The sequence below is a fragment of the Panthera pardus genome, unplaced genomic scaffold (assembly GCF_024362965.1).
Source record: "Panthera pardus isolate Hobbes unplaced genomic scaffold, ASM2436296v1 HiC_scaffold_24, whole genome shotgun sequence".
In the NCBI taxonomy this organism is placed as follows: Eukaryota; Metazoa; Chordata; class Mammalia; order Carnivora; family Felidae; genus Panthera; species Panthera pardus.
Genome location: NW_026526810.1, coordinates 115,307,840 through 115,332,126, shown reverse-complemented (window position 1 = coordinate 115,332,126; position 24,287 = coordinate 115,307,840). Strand labels below are relative to the sequence as shown.

The window sequence follows — 24,287 nt, the reverse complement described above, 5'->3', positions numbered from 1 at the left end:
TGGCCACCTGCTTTTCCAGCTCCACCCAGTAACTGCTGCTACTTTCTGCCCCAACTTGCAGAGTCATGGGGTAAAGTCTTGGGGGCCTCTGAGGGTCTATACTCACTCCATGCGTACCTTCATGCTGGAGGGAACATATTAGAAACAAATTAAAAAAAAAAAAAAAAACACATCACCTTAATAGGTTGAGAGAAGAAAAAAAAAAGGAAATATTTTCCCCTACTTTTTGAACAAAAGGCTCACATTTGCACTAGGCCCCACAAATTATATAAATGGCCCTGCTTACCACATATGATTCTTGTAGGGCTTAAAGGATATAATATACGTAACAACTAAAAATATTACCTGGCCCAAAATAGATGCTCATTAAACGCCAGCCCATATGAGTTTGTTGCTGTTTTTATTTCTTCTGGATATATTTCATCATGGGCAAATACATAATTGGATATCACTTGTACCACTAAACTTTACCAGAGACAGCTTAACCCCTCTAGGATTAAACTAACCCTTGGTCCCTGTGACTTTGGTAGATGAGGACCCTCCCTGTTAATAATGTGACCCTAACTGGAGCAGGGCAGGTAGTCCTGAATTAATTTCACACAAGATTCTAAACTGGCTGCCACAAAACCCCGCCACAAAAACCCTGGAAGCTATCTTGGGTACACTCCACTTCTTCAAATGCCAATTCCTGTCCTGCCTTCTATAAAATATTTTACAAAGGAAGCAATTCCCTTTGACAAATCAGAAACATTAGACAAGTAGCTAGGAGGCCTGGAAAACCGATGTTTCTATTGTTCCAAGTTCAAATGATCAACTAGCAATTCAAGCCATAAGATACCAGGCCATAGGACGATGCTGGTTTTTTGGTGCTGGTTTAAATGCTGGGATGGAAAGCACATGGTTGGGAGCTAGGCTTCTGTTCAAATATTTTTCTTCTTCATCAAATGATGTTACAGCTATTACTAATAATAATGATGGCACAGAGGAATCACCTTGGGACTAATAGCTAATGAGCAGGTGTAACTGAGCCCAAAAGTTCTGTTCTCTGCACTATGTAATGCTGTCACTCCTCCTGCTGCTGTTGTTTGTGTTTGTTTCATTTTTCTGCTGAGTTATCTTCCTTATTCTCTTTAGGATCAGTTTGAAGCTTACAGAGGCTTATAAAAACCGGTAGAGGAAAGAGGAAAGGTTTTCATCCAGGATAGATGAGACATAAAAGCAACACACTCTGACATGTACAAAGCAATACTCCACAAAGGTAGGCTGTGCCTTAAATGTCTCTCTTTCTTTCTTTTAATATTTGTTTATTTTTGAGAGAGGGAGAGCATGAGCAGGGGAAGGGCAGAGACAGAGAAAGAGAGAGAGAGAGAGAGAGAGGTGGGGGGGGGGGGGGGGAGACACAGAATCCAAAGCAGGTTCAAGCTCCGGGCTGACAGCAGAGATCCCAATGCAGGGCTCAAGCCCACAAATTGTAAGATCATGACCTGAGCCAAAGTTTGACACTCAAGTGACAGAGCCACCCAGGAACCCCCTTAAATATCTCTTTGATATTTAGGCAAAAGAAGAATCATATTGCTTTGAAATCACATTTCCTCACATTAAATGTTAGCCTTCTAATCAGTATGTAGTAAGGATTTCTAAAAGCATATTTTCTCTGTAGGAGTTGAACAAATGTCCTTATCATGGTAAGCTATGATCTGCTGAGATTTCCCTCTTTGTAAACATCGAATAATTTTCCTCTAAGAAATCTGTATTCATCCACGTGGATTTCTCCTGTGGCCAAAAGTGTCAAGCCATCAAGTGTATCATTATTAATTAACTCAATAAATGTGCATTAATTCCAACCACATGCGTGCCAGCCACTGTGCTAGCCAGTGAAGACACAATGATAAATGGAACATTTTCCTGAACTGTGAGGAGTCCAGTCATTGGTTCCAGAGACACACTGAGAGGCAAATAAAGCAATGTGGTAAGTTCTGAAAGATGTGTACTCTGAGTACTTTGGGAACCTAGAGGTGGACAAAAGGAAATGCCTGGGGTAAAAGGAAAGTCTTCTCATGAGTGGTGATCCCTGAGCTGTCACGAAAGATGAGCAGCCGTTGGCAGGCAGACACAGGGAGAAACATTATCTAGAGCATAAGAGAAAGCATGAAGGTAGGAAGAGAAGTGTACGAGACCTCAGGAAATTTGAGTGACCACAATCTGTTTGCTAAGACGAGAGTACGAGAGTACAACAGAGACAAAAAAAAAAAAAAAAAACAACCAACAAGGACTACCAATATTACAAAAGGATGGCCAACAAAGCACTGGGCACACAGATGACTAAGCTATGATCACTTACAGCATTCTAGCACTGCTCCCTTCTTAGTCATCTCCATGCCTGTATGATACTTCCTAATTCATCCCCTAGGCATCCCTAAATGCTAAGGAACTTTCAGTCATAGAATTAAACAGTGCCTTAGACACTAGTTATGAACAAAAATGGGCCACTAATGTGCCCATAAAGCTGATGAAAGGAAGCCTGAGTGTGGTAAAGGTCAAGGTTACAGAAAGATTAACCTAAAAACCAAACAGGAACTACTGGTGACTAGAACGGCATCTTGCATGAGAACCATCAGCATTTGTCCTGGGTGGTAGACTGCTTATATTTGAGCATGCACATTGCAGCATCTAAGCAGAAGAGACACTATGTGCCACGGAGAGCAGCTGTGGCTTTGGGATCAAAAAGACTGAATCTTAAGCTGGGCAAGCATTTTGCATAATTAATTCTCATTTCTAAAATGAAGATAACATCGACTTTATAAGATTGGAATATAGATTAAATAAGATTATGCAAGCAAACTGCTCATCCCAATGCCTGGCATGCAAAAAAACACCCCATCTTTGCTATTATTTTACTAAAACTAGTAGCCATCTGTGAAGTTGATGCACTTTATATAAGAGCAAAGCTTTTCAAAATTTTATTGCATATGTCCTCGTGAATGGACTTAGCATCCATTTTTGCTGTGACAGAGGAAATGGTTCAGGGAAAATCTGGAGGGGAAAGAATGGAGTAGTGTCTTCACTTGGTATTTAATTTTCATGCCTTTGAGATGTTAATCGTGAGATCCTCACACTTCTGTTTTCCACCAGGTGTGTAAAGGTGTGGATAAACTCAGCTAAGGACAAGTACCTGGGTCTTACAATATCTAGCATTTCTATTCCTGACAATTGGTAAGCCTTTTTTTTTTAATGGGTTCCTTCATCAAAAGGGTTTGCCTGTAAATAACAATCCGTGAGTAAAACAGTTAAGTTAAACGTTCCAACTATTGACAGGTACGTCGTGTGAGTTTAATTTCAAATATTAATTCCTTCTCACAAGACAGTTGTAAGCATTCTCTAACCATTCCCTAGCCCAGTGGCTTCATCACACTGTCTTCATCTTCCTCTGCATTTTCTTTTTCTCTGGGAGATCAGAAAAATACTGATTTTTTTCTACAGTGATAAGACACATTGCTCTTCTGCTGCTCCATAAGGGATATTGTGCACCCTTTCTCTTTCTCTTTGCCTGTCCTGCACAAATTTGTTGGGGCCATCTGCTGTTTTTGCTCCTTTCAAGCCTTTTGTCCCTGCTGCTCTCGCCATCCCACTCTTGTGGGCATCTTCATTCCGGCCATGAGAGTAGTTCCTTTCCCTCAGGTTCTGGGGATGGAAGGAAGGAAAAGGGCTCCCCGACTGACTATCACAGGAAACCGACTCACAGGAAATAAGGGGGCCTTCTTCCCTCTCCCTTCAGTGTTTCCAATTTTCTTCCTCTTTATTACCCCTGCAACAGAGGAGTAAGCCCTCTGTGTATGCTACAGATTTGAACCTGCCCACACTTGTGGATAATACCAATATTATTTCTGTCATCTCCAAGGTTCAGAATTAAATTTCATTCTATTTATGTGGCTGTTCCTACCACATCCAAGAGTTTAGGTCATAATATCCTCTCTAATTTGTACGTTTGCAGTGGTCCCTAACCCCTTCTTTTTTCTTTTTACTAATTCTGAAGAAAAAAAATGTCCTGTGGTATCATTATAAGATAGTGTGACTTAGGTGACATAGAATGTTCATTTGATTATGCATCAGAAAGCGGAGGGGCACCTGGGTGGCTGAGTTGGTTTAAGCATCTGACTTCAGTTCAGGTCATGATCTCGTGGTTCATGAGTTCAAGCCCCACATCAGGCTCTGTGCTGAGAGCTCAGAGCCTGGAGCCTGCTTCAGATTCTGTGTCTCTCTTTCTCTCTGCCCCTCCCCTGCTCACACCTGTCTTTCTCTCTCTCAAAAATAAACATTAAAAATTTTTAAAGAAAGAATCAGAAAATGGAATTTATGAAGATTCAAGCCTGTTACTAATCACTCTGAGACCTGAGGTGATGCACTTGGATTCCATAAGCCTTGGTTTCCCACTTATAATATGTTGATATTAAAAAATGTGCTCCAGCAGGTCTCTTGGGAAGATCCTGAGCTCATAAGTATTCAGGACTTTGTTTCAGGAGACATGATCTCTGATACATTTTCTCTCTCTTCTCAAACACATATGCCTTTTAACCTCTTTCTACTGCAATGTAACATCAGCTATTCAGGAAGATGAACACTTAGATCATTATAAGTAAACTCCATACCTCCTGCCTTTACCCCTTGATATTTTCTCTTGCTTTCTACTCCCTAATGAGGGCCCTTCCAGGGGCCACCTTGAACACTGCTTCTGACAAAGTGCCAGCACAAGGCTTTGGTGATAACGGTGTAATCTTTTAGTGTTCAGATATTACATAATCAGATTTACTCTGAACTTTATCTTTGGAAGGAAAATTTATATATCCCTTTACGGTTTATTTCCCTATCTTCCAATAATCTTTATGTTAGAAAGCTCTGTTATTTTAGTCACTTGGTCAACAGAACAGCCAGCAAATTACTCCATTTCTTTTAAAAGCAACAACTCCTGGTCTCTAAGTTTTCTTCCCAAAATTGGTGCTAAAGTTGAGAAAAACTGTGTTTGTTGAGATGCTCTGAATCAATAGGTAGACTTACACTTTGTGGCTAATTGTTCTGGAAACAATTCAAATTAAACCTTCTCCTAACATGTAACTGACACCTGCTAGAATACACACAGACCTGCACACACATGCACACATACATATGCATTTTTAGGAACAATGAAAGGGATGTATGCCCATTGATTTATTTATCTTCTCACCAAACAGGAATGCAGAGTTTGGTTGATAATGTTAGCACATCTTACAGATCACTGATAAAGTGGCCCTTCCTAACTTTCAAAATATAAACTGTGCCTAACACTAATACTTATTAAACTTGTCACCTTGTAAATCTTATTGTGTATTAGATAAATAAAATGGATTAGAGTACAAAAAGAAATTGTACAAAAGTAGAAAGGAAAACAAACACCATTCTTACTCAAAATTAGTGTCTGAAATATTTGGTGTTGAAAGGAGAGCAGGAACTCACCTCACTTGGCTCCCAGCAAGTGGTCAGATACCAGTGTCCAGGACCTCAACACAAGGAATACACATATACAGTTGACCCTTGAACAAATGGGTTTGAACTGTGCAGGTCCACTTATTTGCAGATTTTTTCTCGGACACTACTGTTAATATATTTCCTCTTACTTATGATTTTCTTAGTAATTTTCTTTTCTCTAGCTTACTTTATTGTAAGAATACAGTATATAATACATATAACATAGAAAATGTGTTAATCTCCTCTTTATGTCATTAATAAGGCTTCCCGATCAACTGCAGGCTATTAATAGTAACGTTTTGGGGGAGTCAAAGGTTATATGTTGGTCTTCAACTGCAAGGAGGTTGGAACCCCTACCCCTCACACTGTTCAAGGGTCAAATGAATTGTGAAGAAAAGAAACTATTATGTTGAACTGAAATGTTGAAATGAACCATCCCTGAACAAAATCTGTGAGAAATTCATCTGGATTTTTTTAATTCTTTAAGTTTATTTATTTATTTTGAGAGAGACAGAGACGGCATGAGTAGGGGAGGGGTAGAGAGAGAGAGAGGGAGAAAGAGAGAATCGAAAGCAAGCTCCACACAGTCAGTGCAGAGCCCCATGTGGGGCTCAAACTCATGAAATTGTTGAGATCATGACCTGACCCAAAACCAAAAGTCGGACACTTAACCAACTGAGCCACCCAGATGCCCCAGGATTGTAGAGATGTAGATCCTCTTTAACTTACAATGGGGTGAACATCCCAATAAATCCATCATTAAGTTGAAAATATTATAAATAGAAAGTGCAGTTAATACACCTAACTTACCAAATATCACAGGTTAGCCTAGCCTACCTTAAATATGCTCAGAATATTTGCTTACAGTTGGGCAAAATCATCTAACACAAAGCCTACTTTACACTAAGGTGTTGGATATCTCATGAAATTTATTGAATGCTGCGCTGAAAGTGAAAAACAGAATGGCTGTAAGTGTATGGCTTATCTACCCTCGTGATCGCATGGCTTAGTGGGAGCTATGGCTCACTGCCACTGCCCAGCATCACAAGAGAGTACCATACTGCTTATCACTATCCCAGGAAAACATCAAAATGCAGAATATGGTTTCTATTGAATGTGTATCATTTTCACACCATCATAAAGTAAAAAAAAATCATAAGCCAAACTATTGTAAGTCAGGAGCCATCTGTACATACACCTGAGTTCCAATTTCTCTAGAGAAAAAGAAAATGAAAACAAGGGGGAGGGTGCCCAATATATATATATAAGCATTCCTTTTGCATTTTCCTTGGAAATCCATAGTATAAACCCCTAAAACTGGCATCAACATCTAAAATCCAGTTAACTCTCAATGAATGTTCTTGGAATAACAAGGAAGAGTGACAACATACAATATTTACTAATACACATTTATCTTGCTTTATGAAATTTTCTTGATCTCAACCAAAACTTGGCCAAATAAGACTTCACCAAAATCTTCATTTTCTCTGGAATCTCTGATTTTACAGAGAAAGTAATATGTATTCTTTTAGGTTTCAAGGGTAAGAGACCAAATTCATTCTTTGGTTAATTTTCTTCCTTTACAATGATGAGACAAAAAGTCATAGTTTTTCAGCTTGTACCTTTACGAAGAGTATTTATATAAATAATAAATTAAGGTAGAGGGATGGGCACATTTCATCACCTCACTGACCTAAGTATTTATTGAGCATATCCTATATCCAAGTAGCTTTAGGTCATGAAAATCAAACAATGGCAAATATCAGCATAAAATTTCAGACTGTGCTGACATAAGATACCACTATATGTATGCACATATGTCCAAATTACAGACACCAATTTAACACAATTAAGTACAATGGCCTGAACTGTGATTTGTAAACACTTCTAGGTGTCTATATAGCCTCTCTTGTCTGGGTAGTTCACATAAGATCATTCCTAGGTTTGCAAGGTGTTTGCCTATTTTTAAGATGCTTAGAGAAACTTTACTCCTTCATTTAGCAATCTTTCCTAGAATCCAATAACTCTATTAACTTTGCTTATACTTTGTGAGGTCTTGAGTTAACTCTTGAGTTAACTTGAGTTAACTTGAGTTAACAGTTAACTTAAATCTGTTTTCTCCTTTTCTGCTATTTCCTCTACTTCTTCCTTTGATGAGACAAAACACACTCTCTTTTTGAAGCCACTTATTTATAATTTACTGTGTCACTCTCGCTTCCTATCTACTCTTTAACTGGGTACTTGATCCCAATCTGTTTACCCCATCTAAAATCCAGATGAACAAAAACTGTTAAAGCCCCGTCCTTAGTGGACTTTTCTAAACCAGGAGCTCACTACATAATAGAAGCAAACCAAAAGGTGATATATTTGTATCCTAGAGCCCAGGGACCATTTTTAAATCAGAGAAAAAGTGGCCTTAGCTAAAGCCACTGAAGGAGAAGTTTCTTCTGTTAGTATCTCTTTTAATCGGCTCTCAAAGGACATTCCTAGAAGTTGGGGATGGATTGTACTGCAGTTCTAACTGCTAAATGGTCATTACTTTTCCATTAATGGGCATCACATATGAATCACATACAGATCTGATAACGACTGAGCCACCAGCCTTTGTATGGCATATATGTGTGATTTTAGTTACCCAAAGGTACAGGTGTGAATCTTTAACATATTGATTCATCACACTAGGCTTCAACAAACTGGTTGAAACTAAAATACCAGATCTCCTAAAAAGAGGGTGACTCTTTTCTCCTCTTGGTGAACTAGCTCTCCTTTCTAATTATGGTCTGCATGAATTTGACTTTTAAAGCCGTAACAGGAATGTGCCATGGAAGTTGAACAGACAGTAATGTTTTAGCCAGAAATCTATACCCTTGCTGCAAAAGCTCTTACTTCTCTGATTAGATTTTATTTTGGTTCCCATTTAGAGTATATGAACTTGATATTAGATGTTATTAAAGTCACAAATGTGATGATATCATCTAATCAGACCTGTACATTTTACAGATAATATTTTCATTTTAGAACACTATTAAGTGCTTTTTTTTTTAAATGATGTCAAACTCCCAGAAACAAACACAGAAGAACTCATGAAGTCAAAGTATTTTCATTAGTTTTGGGTTAAGATCAAGTTTTTATTTATCAAAATGCAATGAATGGAAAAAAAAATCCCAGTATGACCTCACAATGGTCTCATCAATAGTCTTATTAGTAATGTTACTGGTGCAAAATCCAATGCAACTCTGATGGCCTTGAAGTGTTTACTATTGTCCTGAGTAACTGACTGGAGACAGTAGGATGCTTAATTTACGGGCATCTATTAAGCTACCAAGTACGGTTTTAGGAATATGTAGCTATCCATTCCTGGACAAGGATAGTTATCAAAAGATCATCTTTTCAGCCATAATACTATGACAGTATTAATCATCATCACCACCACCACACATATAGCACATATTATGTTCTAGGTTCTGTTCTCATTCAGAGAAGCAGATCCTATAATCATGCCCATTTTACAATTAAGAAAACTGAGAGCTGAAGTAAATTGTCCAAAGACCCATAGATCATTAGTGTTAGAGACAAAGGTTAAACCCAGGCTATTTGGTTCCAGATTCCTCCTTGCTCTTGGTAATTGCACTAAAGCACCTCATTGCTGGGATTCTAATGTAGATAAACAGGAGTATAAGAGGGAAATCACACAATTACCATAACACATTGCCATCTTTCTACAACACCCCTGCTTCCTAGAAAACAAAAACAAGATTAAAAACAAAAACAAGATGTGAAATACTGCTGCAGTATATTTGCGTTGAAAGATTTCTGGGCTAAGTCCTCACCAAAGTTTCTAATAACAAGGGTCCCTACATACACTTGAAGGAGAGGATGGATGGAAAAGATGTATGGGTGACAGTGGCTCTCAATGGAATATGTGACAGCAACATTTTAAAGAGCTGTTTTGAGAAAATGAATAAAAAGCGTGATTATACAGTGTTTGGCAAGGGTAAGGGGAAACAAACATTCATTTATAGCTGATATAGCTGGTGGAAATGTAAATCTGTACAACTTCTTTGGAGGACGACTGGGCAATATCTATCACCTTTTGTAATGCACTTATCTGTTGACCTAGTTAGTTCCACTTTTAGGGATTTATCCAATAGATAATCATGTACATACACACAAAGACTAACAAACAAAAACACGCATTTTCTTACTTTTTGTAGTAGTGAAAAGCTAAAAAACATTAGTAATAAAAATAAATGCTTATCAGCAGGGTGCTGATTTAATCAACTATAGTATCTCCATAAAATGCAGTATTATGTTACTATTAAAAAGAATAAAGGAGGGCCACCTGGGTGGCTAAGTTAGTTAAGCATCCAACTTCAGCTCAGGTCATGATCTCATAGTTGGTGGGTTCAAGCCCCACATAGGGGTCTGTGCTGACCACTCACAGCCTGCAGCCTGCTTCAGATTCTGTGTCTCCTTCTCTCTCTGCCCCTCCCCTGCTCATGTTCTGTTTCTGTCTCTCAAAAATGAAAAATGTTAAAAAAAAATGACAAAGGAAACCTTAATATTCTTAGATGAAACAGTCCCTAGAACATTTTAAGTGAAAAAGGACAAGATTCAAAAGAATGTGTTAATACCGTGTCAAGAAGGACAAGGAGGGAAAAGAGGAGGGGTACAATATGGTTACAACTCTATGTTGTATACTCATAGATTATCTTTGAGAGAATATACAAAAGACTGGTAATTCTGGTTGCCTCTGAGAAAGAGAATTTGAACTCTAGGAATAGGGATGACAGTGAGAATTTCTACTTTACATTTGTTCCAGTACAATTTTTTACATTATAAAAAATATAAAACATTCCAAAGAGAAACAAAATTATATATACTTTTTTAAATCAGATTTTGAGAAGAGTAGAAAAGTAAGCATAATCATTTAGTATGGAAATAGAATCTCAGGTGTGATGTTGAGAGTTTGATACACAATACATTTTCATATAGAAGATCTTGCTCTGTGATTTTCCATCTCCGCTAAAACTCTAAGAGAAGTGATATGGCCAGGCAAATGACTAGCAGGTAGGTTATCCAAATATTGGAACAAATACCAAAGAGGGTTCTAGAATTTCCTTCTCAGAAAACTTTTAATAGTGAAGAAGTGAGCCTTCCTGGGTGACCTGAGGTATGAATTTCTGAATTAAAGAGATGAGCTAAACAAGTCAGCTCTGGAATTTCTAGATATACCAGACCTAAAGATAAAGCCACATAGACTGATAACATACAGAGGGAAGAAAGAGAAAAAGGAAGTGAAAAAAAATGAAAGTCTAGCTTAAAAAACTGCAGTTCACTAAGCTATGCCTAAATTAAGCAAGAAACACCCACACGCTGTTGACTTGGCCAAAACACTGGAAATTGAGTCTGCTTAAAAACAGACTAAGGCACAGAAGCTAACGCAAAAGGCAAAAACCAGGCGCTAGGCAAGCAGGTGCAAGAGAAGGAATATTTAGTAAATACTAGTGGCCTTCAGAGGTATGACTTGGAGGTATCATATCCTTGTGATGTTATCTTCATACAGCTCTTATATAATTGTGCATTTCTATGATGTTCCAAAGATAACAGAGTCTATGGAAGTGGACAGGATTACCAAAGCTGTTCTCTGACATGATTACAGTGCGACACTCAAGTGTTTTAAGGTCAATATACTTTTTTGCATGGCACTCTACTTTTTTTCTCCTTTACGTCTGAGAAGAAAAAACGAACCTTGTTAGAGATAAATTGAGACTTCAAGTTCAAAGTAGTTGGAGGAGGGGGTTCTACGTCTGCCTCAATAGCTAGGAATGTACACAAACTCACGATTTCCAGGTGAATCTTTTTAGAAAGATTGAGAAAATGACCATACACAGAGGAATTAGCCTTTCAGAGAACAGAGAGACAAAAAAAACCAAAAGAATGAAATTGATATTCATTTATATGTGTTCATGAAATACACTCATGCTAAATTCATACATAATTAAGGTAAGTCCACTATGTTTATTCAAGCTATGCTATGCACGGCTTGAAAGGGAGAGAATAAATTAGGGGCTAGGAAATAGTACAGCAGAGTCAGAATCAGACAAGGTAAAGAACAACAAACCTTTTTCCATACTTTGATTTGAGCAAACATCCATGAGACCAATAAGAAGTCCATACCTGTTTCGAAACTGCATGGTTCTTAGGGTGCTGCCAGCCTCAAAGAACTGAAACCACAGGAACAAGTGATTTCCTCCAGAAATTCCCCAGAAAGCATCCCTGTTTTCTTTAGCAGTGCTTCAGGCCACCCAACAGTTCAATCACCATGATGCCTGCCAACTCTGTTGATCTTTTGCTATTTTAAAGTATGTTCTAAGCTGGAATTTCCTTATATGTTTTTGAATAATCCAGCCAACTGAACCAAATCCAACAATGTCCCAATTTCAGCCAAAGACCTTGATTCGTACACTAATATATGTTTGGTGATTGAAGCCAGAGAAGAATTTATGATGTGGTATTCTTGGAGGATTTGGAAAGCAGGGGTAGCAAGATTTAGAATGAGTAATGATAAGTACATCCACAGATACCAGGTGGAAAGACAAGGAATTGGAAAAGACAAAGAGAGGAAGGAAGGTAGAGAAGCTGTTTTAAAAACAATGTTTCTTCTTCTTGGAAACCCTCAGCATGGAGGTGGGCCAAAGTCACTGACAGAAGGACCAGCCAACAAAGTCCAAAAGAAGAGGCTTTTCTCTCAAGATCACTGTCCTCTATCCTGGCCCAATGTTTCTCCTTATACTAGATCATCCTTCTTTTCCATGCTCTTTTCTCCATTAAAAAGGGTGTTACACCAACCCCTGGAAACAGCCATTTCCCCAAATGTTTGGCAGCAGATGAAGAAAAACAAAATCCCATAGATGATGTAATTCTGTATCTTACCTGACTTTCCAGGGGACAGGCATTCTAAAAAAAAGAATTACTGCAAAAGTTCACGACCTCACGTTCAAACATGGTCAAAGTTTGATTCAGCATGTCCCTTCAAGGGGTAAGGGGAAACTCTGCTTTGAAATGTAAGCAATAACACCCTCTGACTTCTACTGAAATGACACCTGCAGACAAGACTGAGAGAAAAGAGGAAAATTCCTCTCTCTCAAACTCAGGATACAAATCAACCTTATCCCAAAAACTGCTTAAGAAGAAAGATCTGCACGCCTATCACGGAAACAACTTGAGATCCTATAATAGAGTGAACTATGAATTCTGACATCTAGTCCACAGGGAGAGGAGTTTAGGGGTTCTGATTACCTGTACCGGTTTCAGTTGCATAGCCTTCTCGTACTTTTCCACCCAAGTGCCAATAATGCCAGGGATGGAAAAGAGAAGATACATAATAAAAATGACATGTCTTTGACTCTTAGTTTTTCTTATAACATAAAATTCATGAACTAAATAGGATTCACATTTATTTGCATTCTTCTGCATAATATATCACTTTAGTTTCAATTCAAGGTTTTACTCCAAATCAACAATTAAAATTAACTTTAAGAAAATGTAACACTCTTACTTTGTGACTCTATACTACTCTCAGTACAATCTACATGCCTCAGCACTAAAGAGCTTAGATTAAAGGACTCACGCTTTATTTTCCTTTGTTTCTATTCAACCACTGTTCAGTTAGTGGGCACTATATATTCTCTCATGTTCAAGCCAAAATTAACTTCCTTGGTATGTTAAAGCTTTATCTTAAGAATTCAAAGTTGATTTCCAAAATCCAATCTTGGCTCTTTATCTAAATATTGAACTAAAACTAGTTATACTCTTTCTATACTGTGATCAAAGTAGGGAACACATCTTTGCTGACATATTTCCTCTCAGTGATGGTTTTGGTGGCTCTGAATAGAAAATCTTTTATCAGGTTTAGAAAACCTGCTAGCATATATGACCTGGAGAAGAGGTATTGTCTTCCTAGAAGAAAGAATTCTGGAACTTGTCTTACGATGACTTTTCATGGCTGATCAGATGGAATATGTGGAATTAGTTACAAGATAAAGTCTGGATAGAGCACAAAAAGCAAATCCTGATATTCTGATCAAATAACTACCTCAGTTCTCTGTTCTGCAAATAGGCATCTATGCCAGAAGACGCCAGATTCAACCTTGAATGAGATTTTTCCACCTTCATGCTCAGCTCCATCTTATTTCCTTCTAAATATTAAGCGAATGAAAAAAACTTTTATATATGTGTGTGTGTGTGTATATATATATATATATATATACACACACACACACACATATATGTGTGTATATGTATGCATATATGCATATATGGTTTTTTGTTATATGTATGTATGTACATATATATGTTTTTTGTTTTTTGTTATATATATGCATATATATGTTTTTTTAAGAAGCCAGACACAAATGACTGCATAGTATATGATTCCATTTATATGAAAAGCCCAGAAAAGGCAAATTTATAGAGATAAAAGCAAACTGGTAGTTGTCTGGGGCTAAAGGTAAGACCAGGGAGTAACTGCAAATGGACAGGAGGGAAATTGGGGGAAGTGATGGAAATGGTCTAAAATTTGATTGTGCTGGTATCTAGACAACTCTATAAATTGAATAAAAATCACTGAATTGTAAGCTTACAGTGGATGATTTTTGTGGTATGGAAATTATATCTCAATAAAGCTGCTTAAAAGAAAGAGAAAACACCAGTCTTTAGAAAAAAAGGATGTTTCAATTAGGCCTTTAATGATCTAAATATCATGAGAAATTTCTGGCTAATTAGAAATGTTTAAACACAGCAAAATAGGACGCTGCTTAAATTAGCTGAAAGTGACGCCAAGACAAGCATAAAACACTCTACTTTAGGAAGTGGTTGTTTATATCGATTTTTTTTATATTTCTTTAGTTAATTTACATGGAACATTTCCCTCCCCCTCCCAAAAAAAAAAAAAAAAAGACAAAAAGAAAGTGGATTTGGGCTTTATTACTTTGTCATCCTGATGAAATAATCTCCCAAGAAAGAGGGTTAAACTAGTAGCACCTATAAAATATCTAATGTGATGGAACAAACAAGTAAATATAAAAGTTGAATTATTTCCTTTTTATTTTTTTCCTACAGAAAGACCCTAGTAAGAAAAGAAGCAAAAAATTAAGAGATAATACTGAGAATTATGTGTGTTAGATGCTGAACTAATCTAATTTTGTCTTCCTGGGTCCACAGGACAACCATATTCCCCAACTTCCTTTTGCATTTTGGATGGAGTCATATCTGACAACATATGGGCAGAAGTGATATACTGTATACATCATTTACAGGCAAGACAATAAAAACACAATGCATAACCATCCAAGCTCTTTTTCTTTACCCTATGGATATGGCTGGAAGTGAAGAACTCCAAAGTGGTAGACCCAGGTCATAAAAGAATCCTAGATGCCTGAATTATGTCTTTGAAGAGAGCTGTCACTGGTATTGAATTCTGCCTGAACAAGAAAATAAATCTTTCTTTTGTCAAGCCATTAAAATGTTGGGATTGTTTATTATAGCTAATTACCCTAATTACCTTAGTTATTTGTCTTAACTGATATACTATAAGACTCAAAATATATTTCTTCCTTCATTTATTTTATCAACTAAACATTCTTTCTGCCCATCCTTCCTCTTCCTCTTCCTATTCTCTTACCTCATGACTCCAGTTAATGTTCCTTTGTGAGGCAGAAGAAGAAACACATAATATTCAGCCTGCACTTCATTAACACTCTTCTTCAAGAACCAGAATATTTGAATGGGGTAAAGTAAAAATAATAGGCTGCAATTTTTCATTCAGAAGAGCCAGACTGTGTCTCGAGTCTTTGGTTAAAATGTTACATTATCACCAAGAACAATGCTTTGCCTACCCTCTGAGAAAAAAAATCCCTACAGTGATAAATGCCAGGAAAGAAACGTCAGAGTTGGCAGTCACCTTCTGGGTCATGAACTTTGCCATTATTTTCTGAAGCTTTTGGTAGTGGAGAAGTGCATTCTGGTTGCTCTTTTTTTTTTTTTTTTTTGGTCCACCCTTGAGGATTATTTCCCCAAAACAACAAATTACCATTTATTTCATTTTCAAGTTGTTTGCTTATACAGGTGCCCTTTCCTCCTTTTCTGCATAAAAAGCAAATGCAAGGAAAGAAGAGAGGACCCGCCCCAGTTCAGAAACCAAGCCCTGAGCCACACTCAGCCCATTACCCTCACCAGCCCTTCATCTGGTCAACCCCAGCTCCCCCACCCCCACAACTCCATAGTCAGAACATAAAATAATTCAAATAAAAAACAGCTCATAAAACAGTAAACAAAATAAAGCCAATTTTTTTCTTTTTTAAGAACAAAATGAAACTTGAGGGAAAACTTACTGGAGTTACAGTTTATCCTGATACAGTCTAGATGGGGAAAAATAAATGAAAGATGAAATCGCATCCTTCAAGGTAACAGCTGCAGACATCCAAAAACAATCAGTCCACCCTTCCGGGGACAGACACACGCAAGAAATGTGGCCATTTTATATATATATAGTATGTACAAGTTTAAGGGTGGGTGTATATGTACAGTATATTATTTAGTAAAGTTGGATACATATATATATACACACACACACATATATATATACACATATGTATAGAGATATATACTGATATACATATATATCCACAATAGACACCGAATATGCTGTTCCTTTTTTTTTTTCAAAAACCTATTCATTTATATAAAGTATTTCAAACCTGAACTTCGAAATATTAATTTTGCTCAACTTGGAAAATGATGCAAAAATTTCCCCACCAAATGCAGGTTATATTCTATTGCCCCCATAATGATTTTTCTCAAAATTTGTCTTTAAAAGTAGCATTGACACAATTTTTGTATTACTATTCCAAAGATATATTACCAATCTGACATATTAATTTTTTAAAAGATTTGTTCATGAAGTTTCTCAGTGTAGTATTTAACCCTTTCTCTTTTTCTAAAAACAAACTCCCGCCACCCTCTTCTTTGCTTGGGCCCCAGATGCTCTAAAAATTTGCGTAGGCAGAGCTGCCGTTATCCCTAGATATAAGGAAAGGGTTAATACCACCTGGTCATTTCCTGTCATAAAATGGCCACTTGCAAACAGCTAACCGCACAAACACCCATCCCAGATTTTAGAGAGGTGGGGTTGGGTGTAGGGTAAAAGGAGCTGTATGATGGTAATACAACTGACTGGTTTCTCTGCTATTGTTTCAAAGGCTCCCAGACCAACCCACTCATGAAGCCCATCTCCGTCTTCCTGCCTGAATGCTCAGACTAAATCACATGCCTATAGCATTCAAGGAGAAGGCGAGACAGGTATATGGGGAGGAGGTCTCAGGCACCTTTGACATCCTACCTATTTCATTCTATGATTCTGCATCTTGAGGGGAGAAAATTCTTTTTTTTTATTGTTTAATGGGAAGGAAAGGGAAGAAAGGGTGGCTAATTTTCCAGTGCTGGTAACCAGACAGGGTATCCTATGCCAGAGATCAGAGTATCTATCCTTTTATTAGTATGTCTTTAGAGTCGTGGACACCCAGCACAAAAGGTTTTGAGTAGAGTCAATGTTTATTGGTAGGGGATTAGGTAGAATGGTTAAAAAATGTCTGATTAATTGTTACAAAGTTGCCCAGTTGAAGATAAATTTGATATATCATGTGGGAATTCCAATATCAATTAGTTTAAAGCTAGATACTAAAAAGTAGAAGTAAAACAAGAAAAGGAAAAAAAAAAAGTTACAGGGAAAATTAGTTAGAAACTGAGCTCCTCTGCCTAAAGTTGAACCAATAGTTTGCAGGACTCTTCACGGATAATGCCACCATTTGAATTTCCCAAAGTAAACGATTTTAAGAAAGCAAGTGAAAAAGGAACCAGTGGCAAAGGACAGGGCAGAATGAAACTGTGTGCAATCCAGAGAGGAGAAATATATGACACCCACTCATTCTGAGGAAGGAGGCAGGATGCTTATTTGTTCCCCCGAAGAACATCTCTTGAGAAAAATCTGGGTTTGGTTTCGTGCGGTTAGGTTTGTCATGTGTCGTCAACCGCAACAGAAAAGTGGGAGCAAACAGCCCTGGAGCAACCGGTACGATCACCAAACAGAGGAGGCCATGCCCCTGGTGAGGACTAGGAAGGAGGAGGGCAAGTAGGGAGGAAGGGGTGGGGCTTCCGCTACCCGTTGCACCTACCATCAGGCGAAGCTGGAGAGATGTCCCTTCCTGATGTACTAAGGAGACAGGAGAAACAGGTGTATGCACATGCTTAAGAGAGAAGGGAAGAGAAAGAGTGGGCCTAAAGCAGCAAACCTGAGAGCTATAAATAAGAAGTGGTTCTCTTCTTTGGATTCTTATGCTGTTGAAGATTGTATTCTTAGACAAGGACCTGGTTTAGGGAGAGGTGCTGGCTACACTCAAATGGTTCCATGAACTGAATGGTGTCTCTAAACCAATGTGAGGAACTGGAGCTTTCAAGATGGTAGACAACTGGTTAAGTCAAGAAGGGGTGGGTTATTTTGATTCTTTGCTTGAAGAATAAGTAGTTCAAGGGGAAAAAAATATGTACCCCAGTGCCTTGCTCATAGGCTCTGAGAAGGTGGTCTTGATAGTGAGGGTGTATTTTTTAATGAAAAGTGAATCATGGGAACTGGGTTGGGAAAGCAACATCCTTTAGATCTCTCTTCAGTAGCAGCCAAAGTTCTACCTCTGCCTTAGCCTTGGCAAGGTATCTGAGGGGTATATGCATGTCTGTGTATGTCTGTGCTGTTCATTATGTTTAATTTAGGTTTTTCTATTTTATTTTAGTAAATGAAGAGAAATTATTTTCTAGATTGATGAGATTTGGGTTGAGAGCACGGAAGAGGTGAATGTGTCTTCAACAATGCACAGAGTAAATGGCAGTCAATAAGTCTTTGTTGCCAGAGAGAACATCTGGAGAATTGGAATGCAATTAACCAAACTGCATGAGCCTTCCCTATGAGCCTCCACCACTGAAGAAGCGTTGCTGGCATTCTGCTGAGGATTCTAAGGGCCACAAATGAGGTGTCAATACTGACTGACTTTTCAGCCATATGGCTCAATTCAAACCAGACACTAAGGAAAAAAGATTCCCTCTGTGCGTGTTTAAAAGGTAACCATCACGAAAGCAGTCATCAAGACCACCACGTCATTGATCCACAGTATTGAGCTGTGGGGATAACAGATAACCCATGTTGATCCAGCATTTTAGAAAGTCAGGTTCTAGGCTCAACTCCAATGCCAACTTTTTATGTTAGCTTTGAAAAGTCAAACATTTCTTTGTTTCACATCTGTAAAAGTAAGCATAAAAACATTTGCATGATTTATCTCATAAAGTTATTGGGCGACTGAAATAAGGTTTTTAAATCTTTAAATATACTATGATAATGAAATTATTATATGTTTTAATTGTAAGAGATCAAAATATGATTGATCAGTAGCCAATCTCTCAACTTTTAAGAATGTGCAGTGTTGTAGGACCTTTTTCAACACCAGCTATTACCACATCTGCTGTCTTCAGAGATCAAGACCCTCAGGGAAGCCTAGTCTCCTTGACATTTAGGAGATGGATACATTACATCAGAGAAATATATACATACTAGACTTTATATTATGAGCTTATATGTGTGACCAATTTGAAATAAACTGTAATATCATTTGAGCATATGCTACAAAAGAGACACAATTGAAATGGTGAACAAATTGATCCGGTTGAATTTAATTCTTGTGGAATAAATGTGAATGCAAACCCTACTTAGAGATGCTTTCTTCCCTCTTCCAATGAAAAGGGAAAAATAAATTCATAATAAGGAGAGAAAACATTCATAAAGGAGTATATTTGGGGAGGGAAGGGAAGAAGAACCTTTAAATGAAGCATGGATGTGAACAGTTTTGTATACATAAGCACAGGGAATTTCAGTGAGGTTTTTCAAGTTAGGTTTGAAAGAAAGTTAAAGAAATTCAAACCAGTCATTGTGATGAATCCTACTCTTCAGGGGAAAAAGAAGTCACTATTGCTTCTGAAAAGCACAAGGTTCTCCTACTCTGTTTTGCCTAAGATATCTCTACCTCAGAGGAGCTAGACTGAGTGTGTGCTAGAAGTCAAGTAGTCTTCTTGAGAAGCACTTCTCTCATAGTTGAGGCAGAGTTTAAAACAGAAAAACAACGGTTTCTAGGAATACACATGGGACCTCTGATTGTGTGTGTGTGTGTGTGTGTGTGTGTGTGTGTGCGCGTGTGTAAGAGAATCTGTCCACTCCTTCCTCATCCCTTTTTATCTTCCTCCATCCCATCTCTCCTCCTAAGATGTGAGACCTACCACCATTGGCTTTCTCATCTTTACAAAACAACGTCTAAGAAGAAAAATATATTTTCTGTTTAAAGACAGTATACATTTCCACAGGGCCCCATGGGGCTAATCATCCTTATATATATGGTTCTCTCTTGCTCTGAAACATGCAGAGTTAAGAATTGTCGTCATGTTTTTCTGTAAGCTATTTAAGTCATTAGGTTCATTTTTTTGTTTTTTTTTATTTTTTCAAAATGTCTTCTGCTATTTTTCAGAGAAGTAGACAATCAGCTACTGGTTGTTGGTTTTAGGTCATACACGCTCTTTTGTTGCTTTGATGGGGGTAGGGACAATGGTGTAGGGAAGGGAAGGTGAAAGGGACAGGGGTATTGCCAGCCCCTGCAGGCTGCTCAGTACACTCTGTTCTCAAGGCTGTTTGCTATGCGGGCCGCAGGCTTTGGGCCTTTGAAGGGTTGAATACCATCTTTTGATTTACCATGGTTGATGGTGGGGAGAATTAAAAACTCAAGAACACAAAGATCCAGCAAAAAAAAAAAATTAAAAAAAAATAACCAAACACACACATACACAAACAAACAACGACAACAACAACAACAAAAAAACCCAAGAGACACACTAACAACAGAAATCAAATGAGGTTGGACAAGAAAAAGGGCATAGTGTTATAAAAGCTGCAAATTGGAAGGAAAAAAAGAGACATAACTAAAGCCACTGCTCAAAACAGTCCTCTGTGTCCTAGAGATATTTAGGATTGTAGTGTAGGCATTTTCCAAGTACAACCAGTTGACCTGACAGCAGGTAAGACTGGTATGGATTCCAAATCCCACCTTCCCACTAGGCCATCTAAGGTTTTATATGGTCTTGTGTCTGGTATATTTGTTCATCATGTCTTCTCCGAGCCTCTGACAACCCATTCCACTGGAATCTTTAAGAAGGAGCTCTGTATCCAAACATATACTATATACCCAAATAAATCCATAGCTTAGGAAGCTTGAACTCAGCCATACTACTCATCCTGCTGACATAGGGTACTGACTTTCTACTGAGTAGAAATGAGGTTGGTTTCTTTCCTTCCAGAAATCAAGAGGTCCCCATTCTCCATAGAAGATCAATTAGAATCCAGTCAAGAAGGTCAGTAGCAGGAGAGAATGTGAGGCCATCAGGAGGGGAGTTCCCAAAGTATATGTTACATGTAATTGCAGTGGAAGAACAATAAAGCTGCAAATTTAAAACTGTCATAATTTTTAAATACTAAGGAAAAATTGATATGTATTACATGAGGAGGGCAGATAAATTGGAGAATAACAGTGTGACAGGACAATCTTTATAAAAGGGGCTGCTAGATAATGGGTAAGAATGTCAGGAAGGAAGAAGAGGATACATATCAGGAGCCACATTCTCCTTCTACATGTCAGAGACTCTATAAACTTATAGGATTATTTCTTTAATGGGACATCAGAAAAAAATCTGACTTGTCCTCCCCACTAGGCTAAAGTATGAAGAGATACCAGTGCCACCAGAATTCCCCATTTGAATAGTCATTGTAGATAAAGAAACAATGCAGCTCTCATCCTACTCACAAAGCTTAGTTCTCTCAAACCCAACCTCCATTTTGCCTCCATTTGCTATCCTATCTCTGCCTTCAGCTTTGACTGTTTTGAGTGGTGACCAAGGAGTTGGACTTAATGGCAATGTGATTGATCAAAAGATGGACCAAAGTAGCGTGTTTTACACAAAGCTAAACGGTTCCAAAAAACCAAGAAAGGAAACTTAAAAAATAAATAATCTAGTAAAAAAAAAAAAAACCACCACTGTCAGAAACCAGAAATTGACATCAAAACCTCATGCAGAAACAAGGAGAAGGTGTTGGTTGCTGTTAGGTTTTATCCTTGATCTATTAAACAAGAGGTGAGCAGCTAACTTTTAAGAAACAAACAAAGAATTCAATCAAACCAATGAAAATCAGAAAAGAAAGGGTAGACAAGCCCAAACGAAGTGGCAGAGGGTACTTCATACGATACCTAAGTTAACCATGAGCTTGACACGCCCCCCATCCAGCTCCAAACGCAGGGTGTCCGCAGAGTCCCTGGAGGTAGTAGCCACCAGCAGCCCATAAGCTCGCTGGGACATGAAGCGGAAGGACACATCCTCTGCCTCAGTGTGCATGACCATGGGCATGATGATCTTCATGTACATGCTGCCATCATAGCTCAAGATGGACGCCTCTGCAAAGAAGAATGGAGGAGAATGTCAGGATAAAGGATATCAGAGTTTCTCTTTGCTTCCAGGGTAAGTAGAGTAGGGAGGAGAGGACACCAAATTTGCAGTCAGGTGACCCGTGTTGGATAGACCTCCAGTGCGGCCACTTTTAACCTATGTGACCTTGGGCAGACCACTTAAACTCTGAGGTTCTATTTCATTATTTGCCTTTAAAAGGCATACAGTGGCACTGGTCACTGCCCTACCATGTTCACAGACTTAGCAAGTGTGCCAAATGAAATAATGGATATGAAGATGTTTTGTAAATGTATTAATGCCCCCACAAATAGTAATAATTTAATTCTACGTGCTGTAGACAAAACAAAAATGCATTAAACAAAACTTAGACTCCTGGAAGTATTTCATAAAGAATAGGAGGAAAACAGAAATTTTTAACCAGCACAGCAAACAGACATTTGCCAGAGCTTCTAGGAGGAAAGAGCAGCAGCCCAGGTCTGGTCCTGTAACAGCCCTAGTGGCCAGGCACTATACGAGTTTGCTTCACCCATTCAAAGAGGATCTACAGAACTAGAGCTAGAACAACAACAACAAAAATAATGACACCCTGAAAGTCAGTCAGTCATTTTATTCAAATAGCACTCTTATGAGGAAGAAACTCTACCCAATCTGATGCTTCTCTAGTCCAAGCACTTTGATTAGGAGCCCCCTTCCTCCCACTCCACCCCATTATGTTATCATCTCACTTAATGCTATAACGTGGATCTATCATTCCTACTTTGAATAGAAAACCAAGGGTCTTGAAGGCAGATGTTAACATCTCAAAGTCAGACAGCCTGGATTTTAAGCCAGTATGTCCAATACCAAAGCCAGGACCTGTTCTACAACACCATGCTGCTCAAAATGTGCATTTGTTCAATCATTCATTTAGCAAATATTTTTAGAGAACACAGAAATGATCACTCACATTCCTATGAAGCCAACCTGTCACTGGGCTCAGTATCCGGCACTCACTGGGCCCTCATTAAATATTTACTGTTGCCAAATAGTTGCTACCTACCTACATGTACTATGGAGGGTTCAAAAGTGAAACGGATAAGAACCCTGCTATGACGGGAGACATGGCATGTGGAAGTAACTGTACTAGAATATACAAATGGTTAAATGACCGACCCAGGAAATATCTATAAATCCAGGGGCATTCAGGGCATTCATGCCACACAAAGACTGTGGTATGCAGGTGAGTAGAGAAGATAAGGTAGAGTCTGAGATGTTCTTGGTAGATGAATGGGGTTTGTAATGAAAGAGGTGATGGCATCAGATTTGTCACAGATAAAATAGCATCTGTATACATAGAGGAAAGAAAGAAGGGGAATTCTGAGATAAAAACAAGCTATTAAATTTAACAAAAGCATCAAGCATATTTTGAGAAGTAGTTATATAACTGTTCTTTGATATTACAATAAAATCAATGGACTTGGGAAGATATGGGAAGTGAATGGTTTTAGATTGAGAAGTACCATGATGCATTCATTTCTGATGCTGTGTACCTGGCACTCTTCTAAGTGTTGTGGGCCTAACAGTGAACAAGAGACAAAAATTGTCTGCCTTTATGTATAAAAAAAACCAGATCAGGAAGATACCAGCCCAACCACATGGAAGGTACTCAAAACAGTCTATGTCACCATCATACCACCACCCTATTTACATGAGCAATATAAATACACCTGCTTATTCCCGAGAAGCAACCACCACCTGGGTAATACCCACAACATGCTAATGGCTGTACATTACAATCTGAAAACTCTAAGATTACAAATAAAGGTTTGACAGTTACAGACACTGCCACAATAAAAGACATATGATGAAGATGCATTCTTAGATGGGAAACATAACATGGTCCAGATGCGAAAGAAACTATTTTATTTCCTGGAAGAGCAGAATGAAAAGATCAATAATGATAACTAAAATGTATTGAGAACTCATCGTTTGCCTGGTGCTTGTTAGAATTTTACATGCACTAAGACAATTAATGCTTATAAGAACACCACAAAGAAGAAAATATCATTATTAGATTTTATAGATACCAGGTAACACAGATAACAAATGGTAGAGCTGTGAGTCGAACACCGGCAGTTTCTCACAGCTATATCCTTAACCATTCTGCCCAATTGTCAGAGGGCTCTGCCATGAACACATCCATG

General features: G+C 38.2%; 1 protein-coding gene across 32 annotated transcripts in view; it reads right to left on the bottom strand.

Moving 5' to 3' along the window:
- Positions 1 to 24,287, bottom strand: part of NRXN3 (neurexin 3) — a 1,570,655-nt gene that overhangs the window by 947,865 nt on the left and 598,503 nt on the right. For 22 of the 32 annotated variants that reach the window (XR_008417276.1, XR_008417277.1, XM_053889672.1 and 19 more), the window contains 2 exons: positions 21,888 to 22,091; positions 15,894 to 15,920 (listed from right to left, as the gene is read on the bottom strand). Coding sequence is in view for 30 of the 32 variants with exons in the window: in XM_053889672.1 (XP_053745647.1) it covers positions 15,894 to 15,920; positions 21,888 to 22,091 (231 nt within the window). In the remaining 2 variants the exon portion in view is untranslated. The remainder of the gene's footprint in view (positions 1 to 15,893; positions 15,921 to 21,887; positions 22,092 to 24,287) is intronic. The other 10 variants (XM_053889667.1, XM_019427378.2, XM_019427374.2 and 7 more) reach the window with 1 other exon arrangement.